The 21,486-nt window shown below is 31.2% G+C and overlaps 1 protein-coding gene across 1 annotated transcript in view; it reads right to left on the reverse strand.

Moving 5' to 3' along the window:
* LOC132731026 (fibrillin-1-like) overlaps window positions 1-21,486 on the reverse strand; it is a 63,777-nt gene that overhangs the window by 29,139 nt on the left and 13,152 nt on the right. The window contains exons 13-40 of the mRNA XM_060717124.1: window positions 21,366-21,388; window positions 20,901-21,208; window positions 19,750-19,905; window positions 18,915-19,089; window positions 18,472-18,659; window positions 18,025-18,276; window positions 17,495-17,597; window positions 16,941-17,039; window positions 15,998-16,111; window positions 15,505-15,618; window positions 15,223-15,359; window positions 13,196-13,226; window positions 12,233-12,346; window positions 10,572-10,685; window positions 9,835-9,948; window positions 9,169-9,282; window positions 8,865-8,978; window positions 8,456-8,575; window positions 6,154-6,267; window positions 4,339-4,452; window positions 3,693-3,806; window positions 3,298-3,411; window positions 2,687-2,800; window positions 2,293-2,406; window positions 1,900-2,013; window positions 1,518-1,631; window positions 838-951; window positions 443-556 (exon numbers count right to left, since the gene is read on the reverse strand). Of these exons, the coding sequence (XP_060573107.1) occupies window positions 443-556; window positions 838-951; window positions 1,518-1,631; window positions 1,900-2,013; window positions 2,293-2,406; window positions 2,687-2,800; window positions 3,298-3,411; window positions 3,693-3,806; window positions 4,339-4,452; window positions 6,154-6,267; window positions 8,456-8,575; window positions 8,865-8,978; window positions 9,169-9,282; window positions 9,835-9,948; window positions 10,572-10,685; window positions 12,233-12,346; window positions 13,196-13,226; window positions 15,223-15,359; window positions 15,505-15,618; window positions 15,998-16,111; window positions 16,941-17,039; window positions 17,495-17,597; window positions 18,025-18,276; window positions 18,472-18,659; window positions 18,915-19,089; window positions 19,750-19,905; window positions 20,901-21,208; window positions 21,366-21,388 (3,530 nt within the window). The remainder of the gene's footprint in view (window positions 1-442; window positions 557-837; window positions 952-1,517; window positions 1,632-1,899; window positions 2,014-2,292; window positions 2,407-2,686; window positions 2,801-3,297; window positions 3,412-3,692; window positions 3,807-4,338; window positions 4,453-6,153; window positions 6,268-8,455; window positions 8,576-8,864; window positions 8,979-9,168; window positions 9,283-9,834; window positions 9,949-10,571; window positions 10,686-12,232; window positions 12,347-13,195; window positions 13,227-15,222; window positions 15,360-15,504; window positions 15,619-15,997; window positions 16,112-16,940; window positions 17,040-17,494; window positions 17,598-18,024; window positions 18,277-18,471; window positions 18,660-18,914; window positions 19,090-19,749; window positions 19,906-20,900; window positions 21,209-21,365; window positions 21,389-21,486) is intronic.

Below are 21,486 nucleotides of genomic sequence, written 5' to 3' on the forward strand. Positions count from 1 at the left end.
TTGTTTGTTTAGAATGTGGTTAGAAAATAATTCCTTGTTTTTCTTATATTGTCTCATTCCTCACTCCAGTAATAAGCCAGAAACCATTTTTCCTTTGCTAAAGTAACAATAACCTTGACATTGTAACTAGGAAACCTAAAAGCAATTCTGGAAAAGGTCTTTACTATATCAGCTTGCTATATGTCAATTTCGATTACAATATCTCATTCGTAACTGTAGTTATCGACTGGGAACCATTTTAAAGTAAACGCGTCAAGTTACCCATTGTATGTTTCACTGTTCCGTTTTAAATAATTTTGTTACGAAAAAATAAATAAAAAAAACCCCAAAACACAACATTTATTTCTGTTGACATTATATTTCTTATGAATTCTTGAATGTATAAGGACAGACGCTGCCAAATGAAAATATTACTTTGTCTAAGTCAAGGATAATGTCTTACTGTTATCACAATTCTTTCCGTCATATCCAGTAACACATGTACATTCATATTCATTAACAAGATCCTTACAGATACCGCCATTCTTGCAAGGGCCGGAAGAACAATCATTTATATCTACATATTGAAATAGAGATTGAAAGTAAATTGTGCGAATAATGACTACTTTTTGTATGCATAAAAATCTTATGCTTTCAATAAAATATTAATCGAGATGTTAAATTTGTCAAGTATAAAAAAGAATTCGCATGTTTGGGTGAAGATGTAATTATGAAATTGAAAATACATTATTACTCTATCACTCTTCATTTAATTATAAAATAAAACTTTATTTTTGACATATTAGAAATGAAACTATCTATTTTTCTATAACATTTCAGTATACTTGAACATGTTACCATTGTCGCAGTTCATTCCATCATAGCCGGCAACACATGTACATTGATATCCATTTACAAGATCCTTACAGGTACCGCCGTTTTTGCAAGGGTCTGATAAGCATTCATTGATATCTGAGACGAAATATCAAGAGTTAGTTTATATGTCCAAAATTAGGTAAAACATTTGTTTGTTTAGAATGTGGTTAGAAAATAATTCCTTGTTTTTCTTATACTGTCTCATTCCTCACTCCAGTAATAAGCCAGAAACCATTTCTTTTATTTATTTAGTACCAATAACCTTGACCTTGTAACTAGGAAACCGAAAAGCAATTCTTGAAAAGGTCTTAACATCAGCTGGCTATATGTCAATTTTGATAACAATATCTCATTCCTAACTATAGGTATCGACTGGAAACCATTAAAAAGTAAACAAGTCATCAAGTTACCCATTGTATGTTTAACTATTCCGTTTTAATTAATGTTGTTACGAAAAAAAAAAAACAAAAACATAAATAGAACAAAATAAAGAACAAAAAAAAAAAAAATAAAAAATAAAGAACAAAAAAAAAAACCCTAAGAAAAAAAAATACAACATCTATTTCTGTTGACTTTTTATTTCTTATGAAATCTTGAATGTATAAGGATAGACGCTGCCAAATGAAAATATTACTTGGTCTAAGTCAAAGATAATGTCTTACTGTTATCACAGTTCTTTCCGTCATATCCAGTAACACATGTACATTCATATTCATTAACAAGATCCTTACAGATACCGCCATTCTTGCAAGGGTCGGAAGAACAATCATTTATATCTACAAATTGAAATAGAGATTGAAAGTAAATTGTACGAATAATGACTACTTTTTTGTATGCATTTTCAAATATAATATCAATTGAGATGTGAAATTTTTCAATTAAAACAAGAAATTGCATGTTTGGGTGATGTTGTAATTATGAAACTTTACAAACATCATTACACTATGAATCTTCAATTAATTATAAAAGAAAACTTTATTTTTGACATATAAGAAATGATACTATCTATTTTTCTTGAAAATACAGTATACTTAAATATGTTACCATTGTCGCAGTTCGTTCCATCATAGCCCGCAACACATGTACATTGATATCCATTTACACGATCCCTACAGGTACCGCCGTTTTTGCAAGGGTCTGATAAGCATTCATTGATATCTGAGACGAAATATCAAGAGTTAGTTTATATTTCCAAAATTAGGTAAACCATTTGTTTGTTTAGAATGTGGTTAGAAAATAATTCAAGTCACCAAGTTACCCATTGTATGTTTTACTGTTCCGTTTTAATTAATGTTGTTACCGAAAAAAAACCAAAAAAAAACCACATACAACATCTATTTCTATTGACTTTTTATTTTTTATGAATTCTTGAATGTATAAGGATAGACGCTGCCAAATAAAAAGATTACTTTGTCTAAGTTCAGGATAATGTCTTACTGTTATCACAGTTCTTTCCGTCATATCCAGTAACACATGTACATTCATATTCATTAACAAGATCCTTACAGATACCGCCATTTTTGCAAGGGCCGGAAGAACAATCATTTATATCTACATATTGAAATAGAGATTGAAAGTAAATTGTGCAAATAGTGACTACATTTTTGTATGCACAAAAATCTTATGTTTTCAAATATAATATTAATCGAGATGTTAAATTTGTCAAGTATAAAAGCAATTGCATGTTTGGGTGATGATGTAATTATCAAATTAAAATACATTATTACTCTATCACTCTTCAATTAATTATAAAATAAAACTTTATTTTTGACATATTAGAAAGGATACTATCTATTTTTCTATAACATTACAGTATACTTTAACATGTTACCATTGTCGCAGTTCGTTCCATCATAGCCCGCAAAACATGAACATTGATATCCATTTACATGATCCTTACAGGTACCGCCGTTTTTGCAAGGGTCTGATAAGCATTCATTGATATCTGAGACGAAATATCAAGAGTTAATTTATATTTCCAAAATTAGGTAAATCATTTGTTTGTTTAGAATGTGGTTAGAAAATAATTCCTTGTTTTTCTTAAACTGTCTCATTCCTCACTCCAGTAATTTGCCAGAAACCATTTTTCTATTTCTATAGTAACAATTACTTTGACCTTGTAACTAGGAAACCGAAAAGCAATTCTGAAAAGAAGGTCTCTACACCAGCTTGCTATATGTCAATTTTGATTACAGTATCTCATTCCTAACTGTAAATATCGTCTGGGAACCATTTAAAAGTAAACACGTCATCAAGTTACCCATTGTATGTTTTACTGTTCCGTTTTAAATAATGTTGTTACGAAAAAATAAATAAAAATACCCCAAAAAACATAACATTTATTTCAGTTGACTTTATATTTCTTATGAAATCTTGAATGTATAAGGATAGACGCTGCCAAATGAAAAGATTACTTTGTCTAAGTTCAGGATAATGTCTTACTGTTATCACAGTTCTTTCCGTCATATCCAGTAACACATGTACATTCATATTCATTAACAAGATCCTTACAGATACCGCCATTCTTGCAAGGGCCGGAAGAACAATCATTTATATCTACATATTGAAATAGAGATTTAAAGCAAATTGTGCGAATAATGACTACTTTTTGTATGCATAAAAATGTTATGTTTTCAAATATAATATTAATCGAGATGTTAAATTTGTCAAGTATAAAAAAGAATTCGCATGTTTGGGTGATGATGTCATTATGAAACTTAAATACATTATTACTCTATGACTCTTCAATTAATTATTAAATAAAACTTTATTTTTGACATATAAGAAATGATACTATCTATTTTACTATAACATTACAGTATACTTGAACATGTTACCATTGTCGCAGTTCGTTCCATCATAGCCCGCAACACATGTACATTGATATCCATTTACAAGATCCTTACAGGTACCGCCATTTTTGCAAGGGTCTGATAAGCATTCATTGATATCTGAGACGAAATATCAAGAGCTAGTTTATATGTCCAAAAGTAGGTTAAACATTTGTTTGTTTAGAATGTGGTTAGAAAATAATTCCTTGTTTTTCTTATACTGACTCATTCCTCAGTCCAATAATAAGCCAGAAACCATTTTTCTATTTATTTAGTACCAATAACCTTGACCTTGTAACCAGGAAACCACAAAGGAATTCTAGAAAAGGTCTTTACATCAGCCGGCTATATGTCAATTTTGATTACAATATCTCATTCCTAACTATAGGTATCGACTGGAAACCATTAAAATGTAAACAAGTCATCAAGTTACCCATTGTTTGTTTTACTGTTTCGTTTTAATTAATGTTGTTACAAAAAAAAAAACAAACAACAACAACTAAAAAATAAAGAACAAAAAAAAAACCCAAAGAAAAAAACATACAACATTTATTTCGGTTGACTTTATATTTCTTATGAATTCTTGAATGTATAAGGATAGTCGCTGCCAAATGAAAAGATTACTTTGTCTAAGTTCAGGATAATGTCTTACTGTTATCACAGTTCTTTCCGTCATATCCAGTAACACATGTACATTCATATTCATTAACAAGATCCTTACAGATACCGCCATTCTTGCAAGGGCCGGAAGAACAATCATTTATATCTATATATTGAAATAGAGATTGAAAGTAAATTGTGCAAATAGTGACTACATTTTTGTATGCACAAAATCTTATGTTTTCAAATATAATATTAATCTAGATGTTAAATTTGTCAAGTATAAAAGCAATTGCATGTTTGGGTGATAATGTAATTTTGAAATTTAAATACATTATTTAATTTCACCCATGAAATATGGTGCTATATCAGTCAAATATATTTCATATGTTTTAAAAATAAATATGAAATATAAATATGAAAGTGGGCGGAGTCAAAACTCATATTTATTTTACGGAACTTCTTTCGCCGTTTTGTTTGAAAAAACTGATAAATACAAAACAACTTTTTCTTGAATTTTGTTTGTAAAACTATCTAGAATAATAGACCATGGTCCAACTAAGGAAAATAATCCGAACGCCAATATCTTTAATTCAGTAATTAACGCTGTACAGGCGGTTTAAAGAGTTGTTTACTGACGTCACAATGTTAGCGCCAAACAGCGGCGTTGCTTACGCATAAATTTACTGCGCGCTGTACAATTGCAGTTGGTAGCAAGCAAGGGGTTTCGTTACCATTTTTCTTTGATAATGAAATTAAAATAAAAGGTTATTTTCGTTTTCGTGAATATGGTGTATATTTTTTCACTCAATCATGATATCAAATGCTCACATATTTCATCGCCGTAGCGCCGGCTCGTGAAACATATGTGCATTTTTATCATGTTTCGTGAAAATATTATTCCATATTTTCACTGCAAACGAACAAAAATTCCTCTATTATCTACTCTATCACTCTTTTCAATTTATTATATAAATAAAACTGGATTTTGAAATATTAGAAATGGATATCTATCTATTTTCTGATAACATTAACAGTATACTTAACATTTACCCATGTCGCTAGTTCGTTCCATCATGCTCGCAAAACATGAACATTATACCATTCTACATGAACTGTACAGGTACCGCGTTTTTGCAAGTGTCTTATAAGATTCATTGATACGTGAGACTGAAATACAAGAAGTAGTTTATATTTCCAGAAATTAGGCTACCAACTTGTTTGTTTTAGATGTGGTTAGAACATAATACAGGTCACAAGTTGCACCCAATTGTATGTTTTACTGTTCGTTTTAATAAATGCTTGTTACCGAAAAAAAAAAAAAAAAAAAAAAACCAAAAACATATCACATCTATTCTTGTTGCTTTAATTCTAGAATTCTTACGATAAGGAAGACGCTTACTAATGAAAAGAATAATTTGTCTAATTCAGGATAATGTCTCTTACTGTTATACAGTTCTTTCCGTCATATCCAGGTAAACAACATCGTACATTCATATTCATTAAAAAGATCACTTACAGATACCGCGCATTCTTGCAAGGGCCGGAAGAACAAGTCCATTATATCTAGCATATTGAAATAGAGATTTAAAGCTAAATTGTTGCGAAGTACTTCGAGTATTTTTTGTATCCATCAAAATTCTTATGTTTCAAATATAATATATAATCGAGATGTTGAAATTTGTTAAGTATAAAGAGAATTCGCAATGTTTGGGTGAGATGATGTATAGTATCAATACTTAAAATACATTATTACTCTATTCACTCCTTCAATTAATTATAAAGTGAAACTTTATTTTTGAACATATTAGGAAATGATACTATCTATTTTTGTTACTAACATAACAATATACTTTAACAATGTTACCATTGTCGCAGTTCGTTCCATCATAGCCCACAACACATGTACATTGATATCCATTTACAAGATCCTTACAGGTGCCACCATTTTTGCAAGGGTCTGATAAGCATTCATTGATATCTGAGACAAAATATCAAGAGTTAGTTTATATGTCCAAAAGTAGGTAAAACATTTGTTCGTTTATAATGTTGTAAGAAAATAATTCCTTGTTTTTCTTAAACTGTCTCATTCCTCACTCCAGTAATTAGCCAGAAACCATTTTTCTATTTCTATAGTTAAAATTACCCTGACCTTGTAACTAGAAAACCGAAAAGCAAATCTGGAAAAGGTCTTAACATCAGTTTGCTATATGTCAATTTTGATTACAATATCTCATTCCTAACTAGCTATAGACTGGGAACCATTTTTTTACCTAATCTGTACCAGTATCCTTGTTGACCTTGACATCAAGGGTCAAGTAAGCATAACACAATCCCCTCGACAAAGTTCGAAAAAAATGATCTCATTCCCATCTGTAGTAAGTCATCGGAAACTTTTTTTTCTATTTTAGGAACAATGACATTGACCACACCTCACGGGGTCAAAAAGTAATTCCAAGCAAAGTGTTTACTATCAAAAAGAACTATTTTTTTCTATTTTTAGTAACAGTTAACTTAACTAGAGATCTAGGGTGAAAGTAAAAACATATTTCATGATCCCTAGCACATAAGCCTGAATGTTTTATAACATATTTTTGATTCCGTACTTTTGGAAATCACTTTTATGACGCCCGCCCGCCCAACAAATCGAATAACCAGAATGTTCAAAATATTTCGGGAGTACAGCATATTACTTCTGTGATATAATTTAACTAACGAGTCGTCAAATAGGGGTGTTTTTCATTAGCAGACAATCTGAAATGTATTATAGTGATAAAATTTGAACACATGTATTAGAATTTTTTGGGTTTTGAGAAAACAAAACGTATGTTTTCTGAGGCCTAATGCACCGTTTAAGTGGATCGGTCTACTACGGACATATTATTCAATAAAAGTATTTCCAATATTGATAGAAGCAAGTGAAATATCCTTTGAATATTCGTATGAAACATAGCTGTTGATATAAAGTTCTTAGCGATTTAGTATGAACATTTATATGATAAATAGTAATAGGGTGTTTTAGAAATTCTTTTATTTGCTTTATATAAATATGTTCTATCGGATAATGTATCTCACACTTGGTAACAAGATCCATATATAATTTTTCGTGGTTTGTTGAAATGTCTGATACTAAATAAATTCAACGTAACTATTTTTATTACATTGCAGACCTTCCATTATAGACCAATTCACGTTAAGTCCTTTAAAAAAAATATTTTTGCATTTTAATTTTTGATTGGTGTTGTTGCAGAATCATTTGATTTTATAAAAGGATCAAACTTTTTAATTAAGTTTCCATTATAGTAAGTTTATGTTAGTAAACTGTTAAAGTAAAGAACGTGTCTTTTCCTTTTTCAGTCTGTTCTGACATAATTATTCTGCAACACCTGTATCAATTGACAAAATATTTCCAGGTACCACCATTCTTACAAATCGTATTAACTCTTAAATGATAAAAGTGTTAATTTTGAATATTTTAAACGTACAACAAGACATATTGTAGCAATAAGTGGAATAAATTACCAATTTTTATAATTTCCTTAAAAACATGGTATTCAGGAGAAAACCAAGATTATCCTATGAAGTCTGGTTGCTCTATCAAGCTTCTGATCAGAAACAGTTATCCGATAGGAGGACACTGTCCAATTGGCATTTGACTGATTGTCGATTGTCATACATTCACCATTGACATACACATCTCATGCCTTTATGAATCTTTAACTTAAAAAGGACAACTTAGTTTACTAGGTTTCATATGGTACTCAAGTTAATTTGTTTTTAAACTCAATACCACTAAAATCCTGACCTTCGACCTATCTTTCCAACAATAATGTGTAGGAAGACAATCAAATTGTTTGCTTTGAATTGGGTTTAGTTTTAGAGCGAAAAGAAAATGATATGCCAACTTAACAACTGACTGACCGACACTATTCTTTCACATTTTATATGTTACGAGTCGGGTAAATATTCTGATGAACATAAATAGAGAAAAAACTTAAATACTTTAAGAAGGCCCAAAACGGCAAAATTGAAAATGTTGCAACGCGGTTGTTTGAGCCTTTGATGATCGACTGGAAAATGCAAGTTACTGTCACCCCCCTATCACATCAAACAAACATTTAAACACATTTAACCAAAAATGGTGAAATACTGAATTTAAACCTCCTTACCATTTTCACATTTAACACCGTCAAATCCAGCAACACAAGTACATTCATATCCATTGACAAGATCCTTACAGCTTCCACCATTTTCACATGGGCTTGAAGAACATTCATTGACATCTGTGCATTGGTGTTTGTTAAAATAATTTCATATATATTGAGTATTTCAATAACATTAAGTCCGTATAGTGAGGTAAGAATGATAAAGTAATTATTATCGATTGTGAAATCAGATATTGTTGCATTTTAAACACTATGTTCTATTCAAGATTTTCAAATCATAAGATAAGACATTCAATTTAAAAATAATTACAATTTCATGCTCGTTAGAATTATGAAATAACTATTTCTAACGTTTTTAAATCATGATAATTATTGTGATATGATGAATTATTTTCAGAAAACAAATTTTCACCGTTGTTACAATTTATTCCACCATATCCAGAAACACATGTACATTCATATCCATTGATAAGATCATGACATGTTCCACCATTCTGGCAAGGGTTGGATAAGCACTCATAGATATCTAAGATGTTATATATGTTTTAACAACCGTATTTGCACTGTATAACATTAATAAATAATAAAAGAACTTTTTATACACATTTAAAGCTTTCAATATAAACAGAAACAAAATCTTTATATGGAAAAATTACTTATAGCAGTATAACAAATCTGACTTTTCCCTGCACAATAAATAAAGAACTGTTTCTTACTGTTATCACAATTAAATCCGTCATAGCCAGCCGGACATGTACATTCGTAATCATTAACAAGATCCTTACAGGTACCACCGTTCTTACAAGGGTCCAGATAACATTCATCTATGTCTGTATATTGAAAATTAAGTTCTATGAAAATGGATTATAAAATTAGGAAAAAAAGTAAAATAACCAATATTTTTCGGCTATTCAGATATTCATTTTTTTCCTAATATTTCTAAAAGAAAAGTAACAGTCCTTACTTGTAGCAAGTAAATAGTATGTACTAAATACAACCATATCATTATCTTTGTCACAGAAAATGTTTTTGTATCTTGGATCACATGTATATACATGTACATATCTATTGATAAACATATTTAATAACGAAAAATTGGGGCGGTGCGCTAGTGGTAGATATCTCTCAACCTAGGGGTCATAAGTTTAAAGCCGTATGATGTCACCTTATATGACACTAGTACCAGACGGTTTCAGAAAGCAGGCTAGAAAGTGGTTTAAATAAGCATTTTTACAATCGAAAAATAAAATAAAAATAAATGAGCACCAACATGATCTTCACGATGTAAACAAAACATACTAGTGTCATGACCTTCTTAAAATTTACTATAGAAATAGTATCATTGCCCTACTTTAATAGACATAATTAATATCATCTCTTACTGTTATCACAATTTGTTCCGTTATATCCGGCAACACATGTACATTCATATCCATTGACAAGGTCCTTACAGGTACCACTGTTTTTGCAAGGGTCCGAAGAACACTCATTAATGTCTGAGCATTAAAGTAAAATAATAACTATTATATCTTAACTTGGAAAGTTATTGTAAGCAGTTAGTGCCCAAAATATTTTATGGAAGAGTGCTTGAGATTGGCCAACATCAGTAATGCCGAAAAAAGTCATCATGATCTTTAAAGAGTCGATTCGACTTGAAACAAGATCAAATAGTTTCCAACAACCATATTGAATTGTTCATATACAGTTTTAGTCACTGTAATAATCTTTAAGAAAATTACGTATTGACATTGCAACGCAGCAAGCAACAATAAATACTATATTTGTATTAAACAAATACAACAAATTAAAAATCCCTAAAAAACGCCGGTTTAAGCGGCAAAAATGTAAATGATTAAACCAGTTTATGAACCATACTAGTAAGTGCAAGTTGTCGTTCATGTCTTCTAGCATCTGCTTTAGCAAATATCTGGTTCAAGTACATTCTAGTTTTGCATAAAAATGTCGTATGCAACATTTATTTTCACTTTTGATATCTTATAATGACTTGTTTCTGGATTGTTATTCTTTTATAATTTATTTATACCGTACTAGTTGCCATGAGATATTTTTCACAGTTTGATAATTATTTTCCTTTTTTGACAGTAAAACATATTCTTACTGTTATCGCAGTCATTGCCATCGTATCCAGCAACACATGTACATTTGTACCCATTAACAAGATCAACACATGCACCATCATTCTTGCAAGGGTTAGAAGAGCACTCATTGATATCTAAAGTAAAAACATATTTCATAATTTCATCAAATATATATATTTGTTTATTTTAAGCGTATAAAATTATTTTTTGTTTGTAAATATTTTAGTTTCATTTGTTTTTTGTTTAATTCAGAAAAATGTACAACCGACTATCCTTCAATATTTGCAGTGGAGGCATGGCGCATTATAAGACGCGATCGTAAGCTGTTAACTTTATTCCTCTTCACGAAGTCCGTGTTCTTGCAGTCCATGATGTTAAAACAGAAAATACGTATATAGTACATATCTTGTGGAAATTTTAAAAAGAATATACCTCAAGAAAATATTAAGCATAGTTTGCTTAAGATAATAATTTGATGATAGTAAATAAACCAAATCGTTACCGTTGTGTAATGAATATCATCATATCTTGGAACACATGTACATTTGTACCCATTGACAAGATCCTTACATGTTTCACCATTTAAATATTGGTTTCATGAGCATTAATTGATATCTATGTATTGATGACAAATCTTTTTCTTAATATGTTATCGATCAAATTGCTTTCTAGTTTAAAATCTAAATATATCAGAATTGAAAATAGAAGCTCACCTTTAGAAAATAAATAAATATTTGTTTGATATATACTATGCTCTTGAGTAGAATATTTTAATTACAGAAATTTATTGAATTTCATGAAATTCCTTCTAAATATGTCTAATTTGAATAAAAGAAGGAATAAAATGCGTTTCTTATTACGGCACAAATAAAATTGATTCTTAAAACAATGCCAGTGTTTTTTTACTGACATGTACTTATATGTACATTCATATTGTGACCACCTATAGTGTGTAGAAATAGAAAGAGACTGACTGTGTAAAAATAGTCAATATTATATAATATCTTAATTGAGCATAGTATATATAAAGAGTACACACTACTATCTCACTATATTCACAATTGTTTCGATCGTATCCTTTCACACATATGCATTCATATCCATTGACAAGGTCATTGCAAGATTATTGTTTTTGCAAGGATTGCTTGAGCATTCGTCGATGTCTGTATTCAATATTACTTTGTATCATTGCATGATAATTCTATTGTCTGTGAACTATTGAAATCATCACTTTCCTTATTTTCAACACATTCATTTTTACAAAATCTTAAGCATAAAATAATTTTATCACGTTTTTTTAAAAGTTTGATTTGGCTAATTTAGACTATAACTTGTTTTAAATTAATTTCAACCAATTCTGTTCCGACATGTACAAGACATTAACATCCTTATCTATTTGATCATTTTTCACAGTCATTTTGAAATCCATGCGTATAGATTTTAAGATTATGTTTAAACAAACAAGGCGATCTGTTGCTCAATTAATTCATAATATATACTCTCTCCATTGTCTGCACCGTCATATACATCAATACATGTACATCAGTATGCATTTACAAGATGCGTGCATGTACCACCATAAGCTCATGGATAATTTTAGAAGCCGTAGACATATGATTATTATTAAACATCCTTTTGACACATTCAGTAATATATATAAATGTCAATAGAAGGTATTTACCTGTTGTACAGTTAGACCCTTCATACCCAGTCACACAGGTACATTTGTAACTATTTACTAAATCTGCACAACTTCCACCATTTACGCAAGGGTTATTTTCACAGTCATTTATATCTTAAAAATTTAAAGAGACGTTTGTAATGTTTAAGCCATAAAAATTCTGTATTATTTACAACTTTGACATTGCTTTTTCTAAACTTACCAAGTAATTTCCAACTTATATTAGATAACGTAACTAAATTTTTTGGAATCTGGTACTCGGTAGAAACATGATAAAAAGGGCTGAACATTGAGTGTGTTTAATATTACTCTTATATACCAAACTTCTTAAGCACTTTTTCATGCACATTGGCACGTTCAAAAGTACGGTACAGTATAACAAAATAAATGATACAATATTTAAAAAAATAAAAACACATATTAAAACATCAATATTGCTCAAGTCACAAATTAAAATCAAATAAAGTTTAAAAAGTAAAAAAGGCCCATATAAATAATAAAATACAGGTAAGAACCTAAACAAGAGGGCCATGATGGCCCTAAAGTCGCTCACCTGTATATAGGCCCCCGGAGCAGGGCCAGTTTAAACCCCAAGGCTTTTATTTGAACAAACTTGGTAGACACCCATTAGAAGATGTTTCATGCTAAACATCTACGGTCTAGCTTGTTGGGTTTTTTAAAAGAAGATTTTGTTCAAGTTTTTTTTCTTTGAACATATAGTTAAAAACAATGACACACCTGGGGCAGGGCCAGTTTTGACCCCAGGGCTTTTATTTGAACAATCTTTGTAGACACTTACTAGACAATGTTTCATGCTTAATATCTGAACTCTGGCTATTCAGTTTTTTTCAAAGAAGATTTTTAAGTTTTTGCTATACACATATAAGGAAAATCAATGTCCCCTGGGACGGGGCCAATTTTGACTCCAGAGCTTTTATTTGAACAAACTTTGTAGACACTCACTAAGAGATGATTCGTGCTTAATATCTAAACTCTAGCTATTTGAGTTTTTTCAAAGAAGATTTTTAAGTTTTTGTCATACACATATAAGGAAAATGAATGACCCCCGGGGCGGGGCCAATTTTGACCCCAGGACTTTTATTTGCACAAACTTGGTAGACACCCATTAGAACATAATTCATGCTTAGTATCTAAACTCTAGCTATTTGTTTTTTTTAAAAAAAGAAGATATTTTAAGTTTTTGTTATAAACATATAAGGAAAATGAATGTCACCCCGGGCGGGGCCAATTTTGACCCCAGGGCTCTTATTTGAACGAACTTGGTAGACATCCATTAGAACATGCTAAATATATTAGCTCTAGCTATTTGCATTCTTTAAAATAATTTTTTTTAAGTTTTTACTATATGCATATAGGGAAAATCAATGACCCCCTGGGGCGGGGCCAATTTTGATCCCAGGCCTTTTATTTGAACAAACTTGGTAGACACTCACAAGAAGATGTTTCATGATTAATATCTAAACTCTAGCTATTTGGGTTTTTTCAAAGAAGATATTTTAAGTTTTTGCTATACACATATAGGGAAAATCAATGACCCCCTGGGGCGGGGCCAATTTTGACCAAAGGGCTTTAATTTGAACAAACTTGGTAGACACTCATTAGAAGATGTTTCATGCTAAATATCTTAGCTCTATCCCTTTGGGTTCTTTAAAAGAAGATTTTTAAGTTTTTATTATATGCATACAGGGAAAATCAAAGACCCCCTGGGGCTGGGCCAATTTTGACCCCATGGCTTTTATTTGAACAAGCTTGGTAGACACTCACTAGAAGATGTTTCATGCTTAATATCTAAACTCTAGCTATTTGGTTTTTTTCAAAGAAGATTTTTAAGTTTTTGCTATACACATATAAGGAAAATCAATGAACCCCGGGGCGGGCCAATTTTGACCCCAGGGCTTTGATTTCAACAAACTTGGTAGACACCCATTAGAACATGTGTCATGCTAAATATCTAACCTGTAGCCTTTACAAATTCAGAGAAGTAGATTTTTTTAGGTTTTACAATATACATATAAGGAAAAACCTATTACCCCCCAGGGCGGGACCGATTTTAATTCTAGGAACAAAATTTGAACAACTTTGATTTGGACCTAAAGATGACACCATAGACCAAATATCAAATCTCTATGCCATTTACTTTCAGACCAGAAGATTTTTCAAGTTTTCACTATATGCTTATAAAGAAAATCAATGACCCCCGAGGGCGGGGCCAATTTTGACCCGAGGGCCATTATTTGAACAATCTTGGTAGAGGTCTACCACACAATGTTTCATGCCAAATATCTTACCTGTAGCCTTTGCCAATTCAGAGAAGAAGATTTTTTTATGTTTTACTATATACATATTAGAAAAACCTATGACCCCCGGGGCGGGCCAATTTTGACACTAGGACAAAATTTGTACAACTTTGGTATTGGACCTTCAGATGATACCATATACCAAATATCAAAGTTCTAGGCCATTTACTTTCAGACCAGAAGATTTTCAAGTTTTCACTATATGTATGTAATGAAAATCAATGACCCCCGGGGCGGGGCCAATTTTGACCCGAGGGCCATTATTTGAACAATCTTGATAGAGGTCTACTACACAATGTTTCATGCCAAATATCTAATCTGTAGCCTTTGCCAAATCAGAGAAGAAGTTTTTTTTTAGATTTTACTATATACATCTAAGGAAAAACCTATGACCCCCGGGGCGGGGCCAATTTTGATACTAGGGACAAAATTTGAACAACTTTGGTAGAGGACCCATAGATGATACCATATACCAAAAATCAAAGCTCTGGCCCATGTACTTTCAGACAAGAGTTTTTTTTTTAATTTTGTGTTTTTTGAAATCCTTTTCTGGCCCTATGACCTACATATGCAACAGACCGGAACCATTTGAACAACTTTGAAAGGGGACCACCCAAGGATCATTTCTGTAAAGTTTGGTTGATGTGCAGTCATTGGTTTCAGAGGAGGTACAATTAAATTGATCAAATATATACCAGCAGAACAATTGACCCCATACGTTCCATCCACACATTCACAGGTGTATCCATTGACACGATCGAAACAGGTACCTCCGTTCTTACAGGGATTGGTCGAACATTCGTCGATTTCTAAAGAGTCACAAAAATTTAAACATTTTACTAAAATGTAAACACATGGTTACATGAATAACTCAACATCCTTGTTATCTTAAAAGTACAAACAAAAGTAAAATTATCTTAAAAGCATGATAGTATCAGTATAGTAGACACTGACCTGTTTCACAGTGAGTCCCCCCAAAGCCGGGTGGGCACATGCATGAATACATGTTTATTCCGTCTTTACATATTCCATTGTTTTGACATGGGTGAGATGAACATTCGTTAATATCTGCAAGAAATGCTTAATTATTTTATTTGACAATTTTAAATTAACATGCATTTAGTCAAAGAAAAGTAAAAAGTAATATCATAATTTGCCTAAACGGTATTTTTTATTTCTCCGGTCATAATTGACGGCCTCGACTTGACAAATAAATTTCTATATGAAGGACAACTTTAGAGCATTGATTATTAACTAACATTTAGTATAATTTGATATCTGTATAATACACATACGTTAGGAAACTTTCGGACAATGGTGGCTAAATTAACTAGTATATTTTCACTTTTATAAGATTGCGAACTATTCAGATTAGATAATGTATCATATCTAAACTTAAATACTTTATATACATTAATGATATTTCGATCAACATACATAGACTTACTTATTTCACAATTAGTACCAGTGAAACCAGCAACACAGGAACAGGTGAAGCCATTAAGTTGATCCGAGCAAGTCCCATCATTTTCACAGGGGTCTGATTCACACTCATTTATATCTACGGTTATGTTTGAAATATATCTTATATATTTATCATGTTATAACATTGATTTATGTTGATAAAGTACATGCCTGATAAATTTAGCTTTATCAGTCACCCTTTTTTATCAGAAACCTCATAAATACATATTGAAATAAAATGAAGAGAATGGAATATTTTTACCTTTTACTAGTTTGAAAATATAAATTGATATACTTTGAATCGAATGATTTTTTTTAATATTAAAGTCTCTCTTACATTTGACTAAACCATTTGGGACTATTTCTAATAGATATAACCCATAGCATATTACTGTGCTCAGCATGAATTCGCCAGGTTCTTGACATGGTCTTGTTTCATTTAATTTAAACAAAGAAACGTATTTTAAAATTGCAAACAATATAAATAGAATACCAAACAAGTGTCTGATTTTATAAGATTTATCAGGTTCGGCACGAAAAAAAGAAGAGCTTTTTTCTTAGCCTTGACTTATAAATTTTGTAATATTAGACACTAGCATGATATTCCCTATATAACTTACATTTTATTGTAATACATATATAGAATAAAAAGGAAACAATTTCACGCATAAAGTCATGTTTTATAAGTACCTTTTACCTGCCTGATTCCTAAAAATACAGACTCGGAATGGATTGAATGTGTTGCTTTTGAGCAACAAAAGAATAAATCTCAAATATATAGCAATCTGAAAATCGCGTTTTTAGGAAAACATCTATTACTAAGTTGTAATTCTTTATTCATTTCATTTATATTTTCAAATTGAATATGCTTTGTTGAATGACTAACTGACTCATTGACTGTCCTTTGGAATAGGTTGGAACTTTACCATATTCACAATTTTTTCCGCCATATCCGTGGGCACAAACGCATTTATAGCCATTATTTTCTCGGGTGCAATTCCCTTTATTCTGACACGGGTTATAGACTGAAAACAAGTCGAATTCATAAATAGATGAACTTCATAGATTAATTTAATAAAGTGGATCATATGCCGAAAATAATAACATTTATGGAGAATGTAAATTTCTTTCATCAAAAATGTTTGTGAAACAAGACTACGCATACATTTAAATGACCGGAATAGTGGATTACAATACGAATTTCACAGAGATATTTTCTCTTTGAGCATATCGTATTTCCTTGATGTCCAATTGGGTGTTATCATTTGTATCACTGTTGTCTTTATTCCTAGTTCGTTAATGTATCAGTGAACTACGTAATGTAAACAACACTGACTACATCGTAATGATACCATCCGATTGAAGAACAAGAACAGACAATGACTTTGCCATTATTCATATTTGGGCTTCACTACACAGTATAGTCAAAGAGGCAGGATTTTTCATTTACATAATTAAAAAGTTAAAGTTTATGACATACCCGTCCAATTATATTCATTAACCAAAGACTGACAAGCTAAACAACCTGCTGGAGACATAACATTTTCAGCTACACAACCGCCATCGATAAAACAGTATTCAGGCTTAAATAAATATTTCATATATGACCATTTTTAACATTTCTATATTATCTGGAATATATTGAATTGTATTTAATTTTGATTTTCTTGTAAATAAATTGTCAATATCAATCGTAAAACGCTTTTGTCGCATATCGTAATCATGTTACATTATTCTTTTTATTCTTATAATATCTTATAAAGTTTTCCATCATTACAAAATAATATCTTGCTTTTCGTCGTCGTATCTAATTAAATGCTTTCTTCTTTTCATCGCATGCTATAAAATTATAGAACATTCAATTTCTACGCACTTTAAAGATGTGCTATATAAACATTTATTCTAAGTGACTTAACAGAAGTCGGGCATCTGAGATAATACATTCGTTTCTGAAAGTAATATAAGACCCCTGAGTGCTAATACTGGAAGTAAAACAAAATAAAGCAATACCTTTAGGCTAAACGAGGCATTTTCAAAAGAAGTAAATGTGGCTTCTTGGCAAGTAGAGTCAAACACATGAACACTTTTTACATTTCCATACGTAATGCCATTGTTGCTGATCGAAAATTCTTTCTTTGTAACAAATAAACCTTCAGTATCTATTACGATGTCTTGTATGCAACACACTCCGGTAAATATATCCTCATATTCACCAGAAAAGGACTGTGTCGAAATTGTCTCCCTTTCGCCACTAACTGTTATCTGTCAAAACATTTGGTTCAATTTAAAAACGTAATGCTGAAAATTTGAAAACAATGTTATAAGGAGATACTTAGTAAATCATTGAGAAAATGATAATAATAATAATTACACAACATGAACGTGAATCATGGATCGGTATAAGCAAATATGTCCCTTTCCTTTTTGATGTCTCTCTGGAGCAATGTGTATATATACCTTAGAAATATTGGCCTGACATTTAAAACCCTCAAGAATATTTGACGATCTGACATGGAAACATAAACATTCGTCCCCTTCAGCTAGATCACATTCTCCGCCACCTTCTATGTCGTCAATTATCAAAGGATCTCTTTCATCTATGTCACATTCTGGTCCATGGAAAAACCCAAAACATTCGCATTCACCTGCAATATATACTTTACTTAATAATCAATTTAATTCTAGGATCAAGAAGAAATGTGATTTGTAAAGCACAACGTACAGTAAAAATCAAATTCTACATTTTTATGTATTTAGATCATGACAAGTTTCTCCGCCCTTTTTCATCAACACACATTAGGTTGGAACATCATGTAAAATATGCAAAACTAACAACATTATAACACACTTATCTGCTATGTTTGGTTAGAAATGGTAAACAAGAATATACTTCAACTTACTTGTTTCTGTGCAGTCACCGTTGTTGCTACAGTTTCCTGGACATGTATTTTTATAAAATATTACAACCTTTTCAGAGTTATTTGCAACATATACAGGCTCAAGTTCTATAATGTTCTTGACAATATTATTTATAGATTCTACATGTGCTGCTGCCCATGACGTGTCATTTCCGGCCTGAAACAGGGGGACATTTATTTAAGTTTGTTGAGAATTTATAATTTCTTGAGAAAAGGATATTTATTGAGAGATGTAAAAAACAAAACATAATAGTATGAAGTTAAAATTGCAGACTCTTTGAGTCATTCTGTTAATTATTAATAACGACAAATGTAACATCTCTCACGCAAACTCACATCAGCTTTAGTGGTTATTGGTATTAAATCATCAAATATGAAATATACTATCCCTAGGACCATAAATCAATGTAGAGATGTCAGGAGAGTGTTTTACTATATGGTGGATGAGGCCCTCATTTGTATGGGCCCGTGTGTAGAACTAGTTTCAGCAGTGCCAATAAGCTAGATTTCTAACATCAAATAAATCAGTTTCTCATTCTATATAATTCTAAATCTCCGACTGGTTTCAAGTCAATAGAAGAAAGGGTCAACTGACTAATTGACCTTTTTCCCTTGAAACCACAATGACAAGTGTCGGTAAAATACAGTGTGTATTAATCTCATTTCACGTTTTGTTTTTTTCTTTAAATTATAGTGATAACAATAAGTACCATCGCATATATAGGTTATTAATGTACATAAGTTACGGAGGCAGGAAAAGCTTTTGAACAATTGTAAATAATTCTTTGAGTTAATTCACTTGGATTTTAATACATACCACTACATCAAATGTACATTGTTTAATAACTTCGTTCGGATCTTCATTACCGCCGACCTCGGAATATTCTTGCACAGCTAAACTACCCGCAATTTTATCTTCACACAACTCCTCAGCAGCTGCTTCAGTAATATGTATATTTTGGATGTCTTGACGCTTATCAAGAAAAAAAGTGTATTGACTTAAATAGATGTATAATTTTGTTATGAGATTACATTAATTAATTAGTGGTGCAAATATGTACCGGTATATTGCTACGCATTGTCTGCTTATCCGTACAGTTGTATGAAAGTACGGATATTTACTTTTAAATTTGATCAAAAGATACAATCACAAGTTTGACTATTTTATGCACTACAGCTTTTCACTTTACACATATGTTAGGTGTTTTGATTATTTAATGCAAACCTTAAAGAAAAGAGTACTGTTTAAACTCACCGAAACAGACGCTAAGGTATTACATTATTTATGTACCAGTCAATGCATTGCAATATGTATCGTAATAAGGGTCGTAAAACATAGCAATATGGGTTTGACCAATAGTAATAGCCATACATTAAAACATATCTAGTTATCTAGATGCATGAACCTGACATAAAGATAACTTGTTTAATGAAAAAGGGTGATAAAAGTTGTGTAAACATTCTTCTTTGCTTGTGAATAGAATACATTTACAAATCAAATTACGAAATGGTAAAATAGAGAGAAATATTCCAAGAGAAAGTCCAACACGGCAAAATTGAAAATGTTGCAGGCTCGGTTTGATTGAGCCTGTTCATGGACGGTACTGTCAAGTGCATACTACCGTCCACGCCCCCTAGCACCGGCAAAATTCAAAATTTAACATGAACTAGAAAAATTTAGAATTTTGAAACATCCGCAGATGTGTTCATATGGCGGTTATCATGGAACCTTCAATGTGACATAAGTACATGAGGCGTATATGTTTCATTTAGTAAATCATTATAGTTATTTCGACATCGAATGAATAAATATATTTATGTACAAGAAAAGGGAGATGAGACGTGTTCCAGCCATTTCAGTCTATATATATCGCATGGTCATCTGTGCTGAAAAGATGTTCTTTATTCAAAAGCAAAGGTAGACTAAATGTTTACCTTTCTACTGTCTTAAAACAATTACAGCATTACCTTGAACCTAGTTTCTATTCCCGGCGTATCTAGTGGTGTCATTAATAGAAGTAATCTGTCTAATTCTTTGTCATCTCTATAATTGCCATCTGCGCTTCTCCTCCTTCTGCTTTGTACGTTACATTTTGTACCAGTAATTGATCTGCTCAGTGTACAATTCAAATACTGGGTCGGATAGCACGTTGCTTCTGCTACTGATTTGTTACTTTCACAGACACAAAACAATCCATTTATATCACCCCAACTGTCTAAGGTCCTTTTTCCTGTTAGAAATAAGTTGAGTTGTTTTGTTTCGTCTGAAGTTAAAACTGAAAATAAACAGAGTAGTTTATGCAACAACAACCAAAAACAAAACATTACGAAAAAAAAAAAAAAAAAAAAAAAAAAAAAAAAAAAAAAAAAAAAATCAAAACAAACAACCAAACAATACTTTTGTTTAATTTATAATCACATGTCAAGAAATACTCATTAGTATATATCCTCTTTTCCTTAAGACAGGAATGTCAGATAATGAACAATTTGATGTAATAAAAACAATTTAGTTCGATTACAGTAATAATATTCATTTAGATAGGTTTGAAGCAAA

Source organism: Ruditapes philippinarum, unplaced genomic scaffold, assembly GCF_026571515.1.
Source record: "Ruditapes philippinarum isolate M1 unplaced genomic scaffold, ASM2657151v2 ctg3237_1_1_1_1, whole genome shotgun sequence".
Classification (NCBI taxonomy): domain Eukaryota; kingdom Metazoa; phylum Mollusca; class Bivalvia; order Venerida; family Veneridae; genus Ruditapes; species Ruditapes philippinarum.